This window comes from Phoxinus phoxinus (genome assembly GCF_949152265.1).
Source record: "Phoxinus phoxinus genome assembly, chromosome: 9".
Classification (NCBI taxonomy): domain Eukaryota; kingdom Metazoa; phylum Chordata; class Actinopteri; order Cypriniformes; family Leuciscidae; genus Phoxinus; species Phoxinus phoxinus.
In genome coordinates this window covers 3,944,385-3,958,949 of record NC_136884.1, presented here as the reverse complement: position 1 = coordinate 3,958,949, position 14,565 = coordinate 3,944,385, and the positions used below count along the sequence as shown (strand labels likewise).

Below are 14,565 nucleotides of genomic sequence, written 5' to 3'. Positions count from 1 at the left end.
ACAAGGGAAAAGCGGCATCCAAACAAACTCCACACAGTCTGAAATTAGCCAGAAATGAAACGGAGAAGATGAAGAGGTAAAGTGACAAAGCAAAAAGCACATAATGGCTAAAGCGAGCCTAGTAATATCAGAGAGGAGGACATTTTTACAGTAATTAAACAGGAACACAAACAGGCCACAGAAACATATTAGCGAGAGACTAATCATGACAGTTCAATGCGAAGCGATCATTAATAGCAAAGATAAGCTTGTTAGCCTGCCTCGGTCAATATTTATACATGTTTTCCCCGCTAATTGAGCTTTCATTTTGCTTTGGGCCTGCTCAACCAAGCGTGCTTTTTTGGAGTAAATAGCAAGAACAGGTTTTGCAAAATGTAAAATTTTATTTTCAAAAATGTAAGCAACAGATTACACAGTTAACTTTCAGCAATTGCAGTCCTAACTTAAACAGTACTCACATTCGGGACTTCAAAATGAAAGACTCACAAACTTACACACTATCTACCTATAATATACAAAAAGAATACAGAATAAATATTAAAATGGCCACAAGAGAAAAAGTAAGTTAATCAAAACAATTAGTAGAGAGCAAATGTTGGGAAAGTAGAAACAAGACTCTGTGCCTTAAATACAATGTTTTTTGTTTTTCCTATTACATTTTTTACAAATTGTGCAAGATTTCAGACTAAGGCTCTGGTCTTGACATGACAGCTGTTCGCCTAGCACTCTTGCGCACACACGCGCGCACACACACACACACGCACAGACATCCACACACACATGCTCCCTGTGCTCTGCGCACTCGGTGGGGTGTAGCAAACGTTACAGGGTAAGAAATGGGCTGTGCATGTGGTGGTGGTGGTGGATACTGTTTTTCAAATGAAAATGCACTTCACCCTCATGTGAAAAGACATTTCAGAGGAGCGGATTTAGAAAACAACCCTCACCTTGCAAATGAAAACATGAACAAAACACCAGAACCATTAAGGCAAGAACAGCTGGAGTGGTATCTGTAACAAAATTTGCGTGTTCGGGTACATGGATATGCCGTACTCAACTTAGCTTAACTGGTTCTCCACTGTCAGTTTAAGTACAAGGTTCTCAAGAGCAATGTTTTAAAATTCAAACATTTGTTTTTAGACTTAGAAAAATGAGATAAGAAAATAACATTGCCAGACAACAGAGACATACCATATGGATCATAAAACTACAGGAAATAATTTAAGTTGCAAATCGAAAACCACACGACAGGACCCGCCCCCTTAAGACCCGCCCACCAGCCCGCCCCGCCCTAACCCAACCCTAAAAGGAAAAAAGATATCACTTACATTTAAACCAATTTATCCTCTCGTGAAGGTGTATTCCAACAGTTAGTCACCCCACATGTTTTGTTTACTTACAGTGAAAGAGAAGTCTGTTGCAGATTAAAGCATTCGTATTTCAGTTTGGGAAAAACAAGACATCCTTGCAATGCAACTGAGCGAAAAAAGCATCTTCCGGTCTTCTCGTTAGTGCAACTTTTTAGACGCAAATTCCAGTGATTCCTTAAGGTAACAGTTTGATTTCTTTTACACCCGTTCCAGAGTCTTCCAGATATCCATAACAAAGGTCAGTCCCTTTTTGATGTATCCATTTTTTTTCATTTCTTTTCATATTTTTTTTCTCTTTTTTTTTTTTTTCCTTTTTTTTTTTTGCGTATTGGGTTTCAAATGGCCTTTCGCATTGGTTGTTTACTAGAACATAAACGTGAGACGTGTCCTCTGTCCGTTCATCATCTTATTCCATTCGGACGGTTCAACTACAGGCCTCGAAAAGGGAGCGAGAGGAAGAGGAGAAGGAGAGAGCTGTACAATTGAACACATCCCTGATCAACCAGGGCATCCAAACAAAAACCACATCAGAAAAACAAAATTTGCCACTGAACCTTCATATAACACAGTAGGGTTCCCTCGGTAACCTGGATTTTCTGCAGTAGAGGAGCGTGGTGCTGAAGCATCGCCGGAGCTCCCGGTTGGAGAAGATGCAGATGAAGGGGTTGACTCCCGCTTGGGCGAAGCTCATCCACACGGCCGCTGTCAGGTAGCCTCCCGGGATCACTGGGCCTCGGGCGAACACCCTCCAGTAGCAGGCCACCAGGTAGGGTCCCCACAGGCTCAGGAAGAAGAAGGTAATGATGTAGAACATCCTGCTTATCCGCTTTTCAGTCTTAAACTCGTCCAGCACCAGCAGACGCCTGCGGCCCGCCGCATTGCTGTTCTGCCGGATTCCCAGCAGGGTCGGAGGCGTGGGACCCCGGCCGAAGCCGGCCAGCCAGTTGGCCGCGGCCTGGCCGCTCGCTCCCGGGCCGTGGAAGGTCCAGTTCTGGCTGACGGCGGGCACGAACTGAACCGGCTTCATCTTTCGGCGGTCATGGACGAAAAAGATGAGCTTGAGGTAGACAAGCTGGGTGGCCAGGAGGATGAGTGCAAGGAGCAGCATGAAGCCCAACGAGTCATTGGCACGGAAGGAGCGGTGCTGGAAGGTGCACTGGTCCTCCTCGCGGATGAAGGAGTACGTGCCAACGTCCAGCACCGGAGGGAACGCCATGGCTACCGACAGGGTCCACACCATGCATATGACGGCCAGGCATGTCCAGAAGGTCAGCCGCTTAGTGTAAAAACGGTGGTGGGCGATGGCCAGGTACCGTGTCACGCTAACGCAGAACAGCATGAAGGCAGTGTGGAAACAGGAGAGCACGCCCAAGAAGGCGATCACTTTGCAAGTCAGCGTGCCGTACGTCCAGGCTGAGCCATTCTTGACGGAGGTGAACACGAAGGGGAAGCAGATGGCCGAGCGCAGGATGTCCGAAGCGCAGAGGTCCAACAGGAAATAGTAGGGCGCTCGGTGAAGGCTCTTGTCTTTGACCAGCAGGATGGAGATCAGGAGGTTTCCAACCACGCCGACGCCGATGATGAAACCCAAGGAGGTCAGTTTAAGGAAAGTGGCGAGCGGAGAGACATTCTGCAAGATGTTGTGGTCCCCTGCATGGCTGTAGTTCGCCATAGATGGAGAAGGGATCATAGAGAACGCTTAAAGCTTTAGCCAAGTATCATGATCTAGATGGAGAGTGGAGCGATAGATCCATCTGGTGTGCTTTGAAGCAGGTTCCAGCCTTGTTCTTCGCTGCCTCTCTTCTAAGGCATCCTTTGTTCCTTTGTCTCATCACACCTAAAAGGATGCCTGAAAAACACGATCCACCCATTAGGATTCGCTCACACAAAACAAACTGGGGGGCTTTGCATTGCATCGCTCATTTCTTTTGTCATTGAGGTTCTTTTTTCTAATTGCATACAAAATTGCGGCTGCAACGGTATGCGTTCTATGTCGAGCTCACACAGTTGCTTAATTCAGCATAAGGATTCGCCGTTGGACACCAACATAAATCCTGGTTAAAATAACAGACCCCCACCCCCAACATCTCCCCTTTTCCAAGGCAAATTAAATAAATAATAGCAAAGAAAGAGAGTGCAGTCGACAAGATGCTCATCACCACGACCAGACATCCGTCTAGAGGCATATTCATCTGTGGTATAATGGAAAAAGACGTGGAATCTAATGATTGTTATCAGCTACACCCGAAAGGAACATTTGTCTAAATGCAGCAAGAAAAGCTGTTGATCACACCCAAAGATCCTGCAGAATCTAACCGTGTTCATTCCCTCTTGTTTATCATGATACTGTGGAAAATCAATCATGAATCCTTATTTGACTGACTGACTGTGTAAAGGAATATGAAGAAATGCATCATGTTATATTTTATATATAAACATATAGATTATTTGTGGCTTTCATACAGACGTTCAGTGCAACAACACAATATAATGCAAGTCATTTGGGGAAAAGCACATGCTTTAGAATTACATCAATATTTTTTTTCTCTCTCTCTAACCTATGTATTTGTTTATAAACAATTAGTAGCCTATTGATATGACGACGAATTCGAGTTAAAAAAAGAAACAAACAATGGATTGCATCTATTAAACGACTCTATACAATAGCCGTCGTTTCTTTTCATAGCTATAAATGCACGAAGAGCCTTTCCCTATATAATAAATAATAAACCTTTGTATCTCCAGTTGCATTTTTACAAAATCATCGACCATTGAAGACGTTTTAATGCGTTGTATCAAAATAAGCAACAGATACAGGATCATTTGGGTGAATGCGTGTGAATTTAGCACACAAGCGGTCTATTTTTCCCTTTGCTTTTTAAAACGGAATGATTTCTGGATGGCTGAGCGTCCATTATAGGCACAGCAATTCCTTCAAATACATGCATGCAAATATCGAGTGCAACAGAGACAACGCTATAAAATATCAATTAAAAACATACCTGTTGATATTCCCCCTTTGTTTCCCTGGCGGTTATTTACATGGCAGCAGTCACTTTGCCGTAAAAAAAGGTTTAGTTTTGTTGCCTGCTCTTTTTCCCCCACTGTGATTATACAGTAAACGGTGCGGACGGCGCATGCGCACTGGCGCTATTTGTGATCCCAGCAGCAGCAGCATCATCTGCACTGATGGGTGCAGCAGCATCACGGATCCCTTTTGCCCTTTTGTATAATATACATCGTCGCATGTGTTATAATAAATGTTTACTGTGTACACTATATCTGTCAATACCTACTATATGTCACTATCTATCTGCCTGTCTGTCTATGGGAGAGAGAAAATAATGGTGGGCTTTATTTATAATAAACAACCTTATATTTAACAAAACCTTATATTTAAAAAAAAAAAAATAATAATAATATATACATATAATTTCTTATTTATACTTTATAATGTGCCACACATTTCACCTATTTTGTATCACTGTGTGGCATACTGTATTTGACAAATGAAACCTTGAACTTAAACTTGTCTAATCAGGGATATTACTTTCATTGTGTATTTGTGGCTAGCCTATATTACATATGGTTCAGCGCAGGATACACTTACTCTGCATCAATAATTGACACTGCCTATTGTGTGTGATTCACTGCCCTGAATAAGAACCAACATGGGTGTCTAGTTCTGCATACTTGGCACTGGACATGCAGTGACCACAAAGGTTGTTTTTGAACACTTAATAATAACTTGATCATGTAGAATGGTTGTAACAACCTTTTACCAGCTGGACCGGCATCTAGTGGCTAAATGTCCTTTAGATCATGCAGTAAAGTAAGGTGCTGGGTTCATATCAGACTCCATGAACTGAAAAAATGTACACCTTGTGTGCAATGTAAGTTGTTAAAATGCGTAAATGAATGAATAAATAAATAAGATGTCCAAATCCTTTTTGTCTTAATTGTAAATATTATAAATACTGTTTTATATCAATTTAAAACCCTTTTGTGAAATGTTTTGCTTGAGAAATATGACTGCCATCATTTTTTGAAAATGTCACTTTGTTTATTATTTTATGTATTTCAATTACTTAGAAGGAATGACTTTTGCAACCACTGTATATGCAGTTTATTTTGGTGTGCATTTAGCAAAGAATTAAAAATGAAAGAGCATTTTCAGAGTATATTAATTTTGCAACAGATGCAAAGTCTCACTTGGACAAAAGGCACATAAAGTTAATAACATTTATAACCACAGACACAGCTAACAGCATCACCCTCCCTCTCTAAAGCACATTGGCTAAGACATGAAATGCTTTATGCAGACAGAGAAAGCATTCAACAATTGTAGGAGGGAAATTGAAAGCAGATTGTCTTGCAGTGATTGTAACATGGCAGGAGACATCACAAGCCCGCCAGAAATGTCCAAGTCCATAGAGATGTGTCAGAGAATGTCTGCATGATCTTGTTCTCATGCAGTGGTAATCTAATGGACTTTTCAACGCTGGTAATGTAGAAGTTTCTCACGTGGTGTACAGGGTCAAGGAAGGATAGTGTCATTGAAATGGATAATACGCCAATAATAAAATCAACAGCTTATATTATCCATAAGTCCTTCCTCTGCGTGCATTTCCAATTCTCTTCAGTAGAAATGCATGACAGTCCTTCTGCACTCAGTCGCATTTCCGGATGAGGCCTTGATCAGCAGGTTGGTCATCAAAACTGGCCGTTCCGTGTGCGCGCGTACCAGCCCAAGCACGCGCAGATTCCCACGAGCGTCACGGTCGCGCCCAACAGTAACGCCAGCGCATCTCCTCCGTCAAACGCCTCGGCGGTCTGGACAAGCGCCAGGAGGAAAAGCCAGAGCATCATGTGTGTGTGTTGGTCTTTGGGAGCCATGTTGTTGTTGGTCTGCTGCGAGGAGGGATTGGGAAGCGCAACTGCAATGACGACGCGTCAGGTGATCTCGCTGCATTTCCTGATTTTACGAATCCTACCCTACTATGGGAAAGGTTTGGTTATTAATATTAATAAGCTACGACGAGCCGTTGGAAAGTAACGACGCAACGTCAGCGTCACTTAAATAATATGTTTTTACAACTGGATGGCAACGTCAGCATTAATATTCATGAGCCTAATATGATTCGTAATTTCGCTCCTCATTGTGCGTTTCACATGCGAAATTGTTCACATAACAAATTACATACTAAGTTGCTAAATAAACACTATACTTACTATAATTGGCTATTAAATTCACATTTTACTATGTGTAATTTATGTTGCATGAAAAAACGTGAAAGTAGCTAATGTTAAAAGTTTAAGTTCACCCAAAAATGTAAATATTTTTTTACAAAGGATCATTTACTCATCCTCAGTTGTTCCAAATCTGTATGAATTTCTTTCTTCTGCTGAAAACACTAGAAGACATTTTGAAGAATGTCGGTAACCTGACAGTTGGTGGACCCAAACGACTTCTATAGTGAGAAGGTCCTCACTGCAGAACATGAAATCCACTGGGAGGAGTTGGATCCAGATCCAACTCCTCCCACTATATATACTTCGCCCCCATGCCTCAGCCCCACCACCAGATGAACCAGCATATCGGTGATCATCATTGTTTGCTCTCATCAATGTAAGTCTACATTTTGATTACTAATATAGTCGAGATAGATTAATAATTTAGTGTGCGTCTTTAAGTAATGATCACACTTAAATATATGTTAAAGTTTTGACAGTGTTCATACTTTTTGATAACACCAAGACATGTTTAACTAGTCCGCTAAACTGGCATCCATTAATGGTAAGTTAGGTCGTTTGTAGCGTTAACGTTAGCACGCACGTGTAGAGGTGGCCTATCTATTTAGCTAAACTAATTAGCTTTGGATAATACTGTTGGTATGTTCATATGTTTATAGCTAGGGTAAGCTAACATGTGGTGTTGTCAGTTAGGTAGCTATCTAGTTAGCCAGGTTAGCCACGCTACCCACTAGCCAGGTTAGGCAAACACTGCACTCCAGGTATGCATTTTAGTTGTTGCCATGGAGTGTTTTACTTTCAATGATGAATTAAAACATTTAAAAAATAATGATCATTGAAATATTTGCTTTCTTTGCTAACCCACAGGATATGGAGGTCGAGGAAGAAAGGGGGAACTTTTTAAAATAATATGTGAAGACACCCACCCAGACTTCTGCAGCGAGTTCTGCCAGATCTGTGCTGACCTGAAAGGATGAATAGTTAATTGTGAATGTCCGGTGGTTTCCCTGTAATGTTTGTGTCATTTCTGCGTGTGCTCCCAATGTGGTTTTCCTTATGTTTTGCCTTCAAAGTTTCCCTACTGTTTTCAAAATGTCTGTTTTACCTAGTGTGTTAATAAACGTTTTTTTCCCCTTATTTAATTGTGCTGGTAATGAATTGTTCATGCATTTATGTAAGTGAGATGCTCTTATGTTATGTAAATTAAGTCAGATTCCCTTGTGAAGTCATTTATAAGTTTAAAATTAGTGCTGCTATAATTTAGTCACTTACAGTTGCATAATCAATGGAAAAGCACACATATTTTCTACTTGAATTTAAACTTGATTTAATATTACTCAAAAGTAGATGCGCCTACTTATTAATATTATAATATTTGAAATCAAAGTGCATGTGGACTACTGAGAGGGGTAAAAGATCAGCCAATCAAAGAATACATTTCTTTTTAAGATATATTTATTCTTGCATGTAACAAGGAACTCCATGCTTTTCAGGGAAGATGAAATGTAAGAATTTTTAATCAATCTTTTTGTTTTGGATTATTAAACGCTTATTAATTTTTTGGGATAATTAAACGCTTTTTCCAAATGAAAAAAAAAAATCACATTCACACAATGTACAAACTACAATGTTTGTAACTTTTTAAACTTCATTAAATAAGATTTGTTTTCAGCAAGTTTGTTTTTCTGTCAAAAGTCAAATCATCTTCATTTATATAGCGCTTTTAACAGTGTTGTTTCAAAGCAGCTTTACAGAGATAAACTTTATAGGAAATGGAGATGGTTTTGGCTTCATAGCGGTTCTTTAATAAAATTATTTTCCAGCTAAAGTTAGTTTTGATTGATTCGCTTCCGTCGCAACGATCATTTGTTAGGGGCCGCTAAGACGACACCATTCTCTCTACACAGACTTTAAACGCGAACCTGTGAGAAACGCTAGGAACCTGTCGACCAATCAGAATGCAGTGAGAGGAAATCCAACTCCGCCCCTCGGATCTGGATCCAACTCCGCCCATCGGATCTGGATCTAACTCCGCCCCTTGGATCTGGATCCAACTCCGCCCCTTGGATCTTATGTACTGCATTGAGGTGCTACTGTCTATAGTAGGGGAAAAAATACTATGGAAGTCAATGGGGCCCATCAACTGTCAGGTTACCGACATTCTTCAAAATATATTATTTTGTGTTCCGCAGAAAAAAAAGAAATTAATATGGGTTTGGAACTTGAGGGTTAGTAAATGATGACAAAATTGTCATGTTTGGGTGAACTATTCCTTTAACCCTAGACCTTATTTTGCTCGTAACAGAAAAATGCCATTCTAAAAATCGATAAAAAAATCTCAAGGGAACCAATAACAAGTTACCTTTGAGTTTGCCTATAGATTGATGCCATGACTGAACAGCTCTATAGGTTTAACCAAAATAGTCTTTCATAGCTTAATTAACTAACACGGGCCAAGCAAATAAGTTGTGCAGTCTTAGTTATGTAATAAGGTAATTAGCTTTTGAATTGAATTAAATTTTGAATTGAATACTGAGCTTCTTTGGAAATGGACATTGGATATGAAAGGTTCCTATAAGGAGGGCCTTGAAAATAATAATTGGCATATGAAATTCAGATAAAAGAATCCAAGATTATACATAACCACTTAATGTGACGGCATTAATGCAGACCCAGAACCAAAGATAAGTTGCCCATGGGTGCATTTTAAGCTGGTTAGATCTGTTAGAACTGTTAACCTCATGGCAGTTAACAAAATACATGTGTGAATATGCAACCCATTTAAACCCGAACAACTCCCCTACATAGTTTATAAAACCAAATAATATTTGAATTGAAAGACAAAGGGGACTGCATGAGAATAACATTTCCAGCAAGAAAATCTTGAACACAGTGATGGCTTAACTAAAGTGATTAAAGCATAAAGAAGTCACATTTCTGAACTATTTTAAACTAACCAAAAGAAATCAGATCTAAATAACACCAGACATCGTTAACAGCGGAGATAGAATTTATACAAATTTGTGCTAGTGCATGAAAACATTTCCATCAAAAATTTCACACTGCTGATTAAAATAAAATGAAACTGAGGTTTTTTTTTTGTTTTGCTCAGAGACTGGTTTAGGTTTTGTGAATTCTGCAAAGGCTTCAGCTTAGAGATAGGCTACCTCTTAGTTTGATGGTTTCACATTACATGTAGTTTTCGGGTGATTGTACGGTAATAACATGTCAGTGGATGTAACCAGAACAATGATATCTCATTACAGGAAGTTTGTCTTTAGTGTTCATATTGAGTTAATTTGGTGTTTTTGTTATTTCTGACAGCCCTTGTTGTAGGTGTGTGTGTGTGTGTGTGTGTGTGTGTGTGTGTGTGTGTGTGTGTGTGTGTGTGTGTGTGTGTGTGTGTGTGTGTGTGTGTGTGTGTGTGTGTGTGTGTGTGTGTGTGTGTGTGTGTGTGTGTGTGTGTGTGTGTGTGTGTGCTTGTGGTTTTTAGATACCTCTTGAGAACATCATTCTTTATCACACTGACAGCAGGTGAGAGACTGAAGAGTAAAAATTAAGATAAATTATCAAGCCATCAAATGTCCTCAGTAATGATTCATTTTGATTGGTAGGTCTCCCTTGACAATTTATAGTCATAGATAAAAAGAGCGTCACTCCATGTCAAATTACTGTCTACCTTTGTGTACTTAATGCCATGAATGATAGCTTATGTTTTTCATTCCAAATATGTTGGGAAATGACATCTCTCAGGGACCTTGCCAGCTCTGACTGCAGCGCGGTCCAAAAAAACAAATCTGCTCCAGTCTTCTGTTTCCACTACTGATGTTTCTTTTTAGCCCGTGCCACAGATTAATTGGCGTATGTCATGGTGGGGTCTTAGCACTTTTGCATCTCGCTATCTGCGTGCCGTGCAGATCTATGTCATTTAATTAGAGCACACCTGCCAAACTAAAAAGTATTGACCTTGTAAGCCTGCCATGGTGCTTGTACGACCTTGTCTTCCTCCCACCGACTCGTTTCCCTGCCCTCCCACATGCTGGCTCAGAGATTATCACCTGGTTTGAAATGCGAGCTCTCTGCTAAAGCATTCGTTTAGATGCAGGACACATACGGCAGGAGATGAATGGCACTGTCATGACCTGCTAGAAGAAAAAAAACATTGTATATTTTTTCGACATTTGCCGATTTGAGCACTGATCGATGACCAGGGCCTCTTCATGGCACTCAAAGCCGGGTGGGATGGTAGGGTTATGGAGAACTCGATGATAAAGACACGTGGGTGGTATATAAGAAGATGGAGAACAGGATCCAAAAAACAACTTGTATATGTTGGCGACTAATACTGGTCTTTTTTTTTAGCCGACTTAGTAGGAGTTGACAGTATGATCTTATATCACTGTACCAGATCATTTGGTTTGCCATTATATATTGCAATATATTTATATTAGAAAAAAAACATTTGTTATAAAGATTTATTTAAAAAATCTAATGATTATACTGTGATTTAAGGGCATTTATATTTAGATATATATATTTATTGATGTTTACAGTAGTGGCCAAAACTGATGTCCGGAGGGGATAGTGTTTTTTATTTGATTAAACCAACAAAATATGAGGGAAAATACTTCATTTATATGTTTATAACATTATTTATAACTTTTTTTTTAAGAAAAACTACACTCCTAGACATTGAATACGTGATAAAGTATGTGCATGTCACCATTTTCACAAATTCACATTTTGTAGTTTACATGGACATGATAATGGTATCGTTTTCAAACGTTTGCATTTTCAGTTGCCCAAACCGCTGTTGTCGTGTAAATGAACGCCACATTTTTTTGCTGAAAAAGGTGTTGTGTAAACGGCCCCTTAGTAAACTTGCGGTCGTCCATTACACAACAGACCAAAGCATCTGTACTGGAATAGAACAAAACACTCTTGATTAATTGTGCACTGAAATAGGTTTCTTGGTAGAGATAAGACCAGGAAACGATGGGAGTCTTTGTACAAAGACGTTGGTACATCCATAATGAATTCCTTTGAGGAGACATGACGAATGGATTGTCCTGTGGCTTTTGTGCTAATGTTCTGGATGTTAAATACTTAACAGAGCTCAGATGCTGGCAGAGACGAAGGGCGAATGGTCTCATGACTCATGGCTGGACGACTGAAAGAGGGACACTGAAATGACTTCAAGGTAAGTTTCTCCCACAAAGCATCTGGATGTGTTCTCCATATTTATCTCCTCCGTTTTATGGTGAATATGCTAAGCAGCTAGTGTTTGCACTCAACATCTGAGAGTTGTGGGCCAATAATCAAGAAATCAATTAATCTTAGAGTCGTTTGATTGCCTTTTAATCCAATTATACCTCTGAGTTTATTTTTTTCCTCCATATTGCTCCATCTCAAAGTGAAGGAAGCTCACTGCCCTAGTTTCAATCTGGTGCGCTGTCAAATCTTAATGGATTTTATGATCAATGGTTTTGAGACCAAACCGCTTTATTTTCTTGTTTTGTTTGTGTTCTGTCTGGTGTTTTTTTTTTCTCTCTCTTTCTTTCTTTTACAAAGATAAATTGCACAGAAGTGATTGCACTCCTTTTCTTCCACCGCTTCTGAATTCACCCCTCGAGTGCAGGCCTCCATCTGAGAACCCCAAATCCAAAACCATTTCATGGGCCAGTGCCTGGGTGGTTACAGCGGGACCTTTTTTCCTCTCAAAGGCTAACCTGTGTGGTCACTCAAGCAAAACATCTGACATCTTCATTTTCTATGTATACATATGCATTGTATTGTACTGTACATTGTAGCCATGCAAATCTAATGTTGTGTCATTTCTAATTATCCTACAATAAGTATATCAAAAATAATTCAAATTGCTTTATTGGCATCGATGGTTCCATGAAGAACCTTAAACATCCATAAAACCTTTCCAGCTGCTTTACAGTGGAAAATGGTTCTTCACACTAAGAACATTTTTTTATTTTAAGAGCTGGTCACTGAAAGGTTCTTTGGCAAACCAACAATGGTTCTTCTATGGCATTCCCTGCGAAAACCCACTTTTGGAACCTTTATTTTGTACCCAAAGTGATATGTCAACACCACATTTTTGCAGTCATGGCTTTCTCCTTATTTGGAAACTTAATCTATCTGTCAGAATGGCTTTTGCAGATTATCCAGATTATGTCTTAATACCATATTTCTAGCAGCACTACAAAACGGTTTGTATTCTTCTTGAGTGTTTTTTTGTTTGTTTGGCGAGTAGGATGAGACAAAATACTTTTTTATGTCATGAAATTATGAAATCATGAAAATAGGTCATTGGGAATTTTTTATTTAATGTCATTATACATTATTTTCACATTATTTACAATTATACATTATTACAGATTTATTTTACTATACAGTATTTTTTGTTTATATTTTAAAACACTAAAGCACCAGCTCCGAACCAGTAAAAGTGGTTCTTAAGTAGCACCAAAACATTGCTGGTCTAGGAGTAAGAACCGCTTGCGTCAGGGGGTGGGGTTACCGTGACCAACTAGACGAACAGAAACTTATGACCGCCATTTTTTAAATAGCAGCTAATCGAGCTAATATAGCCGCTCGATTGTAATCTCCGTCTATGCAAGTTACGGCGAGCTGCACGAACGCATTGAATTTGCCGTGTTAGGATGCCGATGTATTTTCGCAAAGCCATGAGCATCAATAGTAACGCAACGACCACCATTGTTGATGGAAGGCTTGTTCGAGATGCATTGGAGCGGCTCGGACCGATCGGAGCTGCGGAAGTGTTTGGAGAACATACGACTCTGTGTGCTTTTGGATCGCGAGAAGCCCGGACAAGCCTGTTGTGTTTGTGTCTGGCGGTGCCGCGCTTGCTGGGCAACATGAGATGTATACAGTGACGTAAGACCTGGCTCTGTGGTGGCTCTCTAGCCTGTGGAAAGGCAAAACCGGTTCTTAGAAGACTCGTCAGTCGAACCAACTCCGGACTGGCAATAGCACTAGCTCTGAACTAGCACCTGGTTCTTCCTGGTGGAAAAGTGTATTGAGACCCTTGGATGTTGTGGGCCCCAGTTTGGAAATAAGTACAGAGTGCGGCGCGGGACAAGTTTTCAATTTCTGATATTTGAATTACTGATATGTACGTGGGAAGCGGGAGAAAGAAATTACTCGTTGGCTCCCGCTAAATATAATTATCTAAAAATAACAGCACTCAGAAGTCTGTAACTGGAGATCTGAAGTGTCTTGTGTGTGGAAATTTGGAAAAAAATAGCCTAAAGACTGGAATTAGATAGAATCTAACTGGACCTGAACTTCCTACGGGCTTTTGCAGGTGGGAAAGGGCCAAAATATGAAAGTTTCAGGCGGGAGCGGGATAAAATATTGCATATTTTTGGCAGGAACGGTACAGAATCTTGCAGGAGCGTGCGGGAGGAGTATTGAAAAACCCATATTGACTAGACCTCTAGTCCAAAAGTCTGAAACCACTAGTTAAAATTGTGTTTTTCTAATTTAATACAGTTTTTCCATTGAAATTAAAAATAATCAATTCCAGAATGTCTCAGTAAGCGTTTTGTCCATCTTTAGCATTAATGACTCACATAATTTCCTTATTTTTTTAACCTTTTCTGAACCTTTCAGTTTATGTCCAGGTTTAAAAGCAAAAAGATGTTCAATGTGGACTCCTTTGCACCTTTATGTAAATCCTTCCGAACTGCTTTTTGGCTCTCTAGCCAATGCCCACAAACAAAATATAGTGCTATGCACAAATTGCTTAATAAAATAAGCAAGTAAAAACAGTCATCAAATTGTTAGCATTAATGCTTTCCTCATGGAGTGATTGCATGGAGTGTATTTCTGCTAAGAGTTTTTTCAGGGTAGAGAGACGGCAACATTTCAGTGGTTTCACTGTTTCCATGGTGATGCAGACTTCAGC

At 39.8% G+C, this 14,565-nt stretch overlaps 1 protein-coding gene and 2 long non-coding RNA genes across 3 annotated transcripts; 2 read left to right on the top strand and 1 right to left on the bottom strand.

Annotated features, from left to right (window-relative positions):
• Positions 1 to 373: 373 nt before the first annotated feature.
• gpr85 (G protein-coupled receptor 85) lies at positions 374 to 4,507 on the bottom strand. Its single transcript, XM_079622700.1, has 2 exons — positions 4,373 to 4,507; positions 374 to 3,219 (listed from the first exon to the last, which is right to left on the bottom strand). Exon 2 carries the CDS (start codon positions 3,058 to 3,060, stop codon positions 1,927 to 1,929), a length of 1,134 nt encoding a protein of 377 aa, XP_079478826.1. The 5' UTR covers positions 3,061 to 3,219; positions 4,373 to 4,507; the 3' UTR covers positions 374 to 1,926.
• Positions 4,508 to 5,429: 922 nt separating this feature from the next.
• On the top strand, positions 5,430 to 12,827 carry LOC307003852. The gene is made up of 3 exons (XR_013798848.1): positions 5,430 to 6,327; positions 11,737 to 11,823; positions 12,195 to 12,827. It is a non-coding gene; the product is annotated as an uncharacterized lncRNA (long non-coding RNA).
• On the top strand, positions 6,875 to 7,758 carry LOC307003851. Its single transcript, XR_013798847.1, has 2 exons — positions 6,875 to 6,999; positions 7,491 to 7,758. It is a non-coding gene; the product is annotated as an uncharacterized lncRNA (long non-coding RNA).
• Positions 12,828 to 14,565: the final 1,738 nt, after the last annotated feature.

Excerpts from the sequence above, each read along its gene's own strand:
- gpr85 (XM_079622700.1), bottom strand. The coding sequence starts at position 3,060 with ATGATCCCTTCTCCATCTATGGCGAACTACAGCCATGCAGGGGACCAC.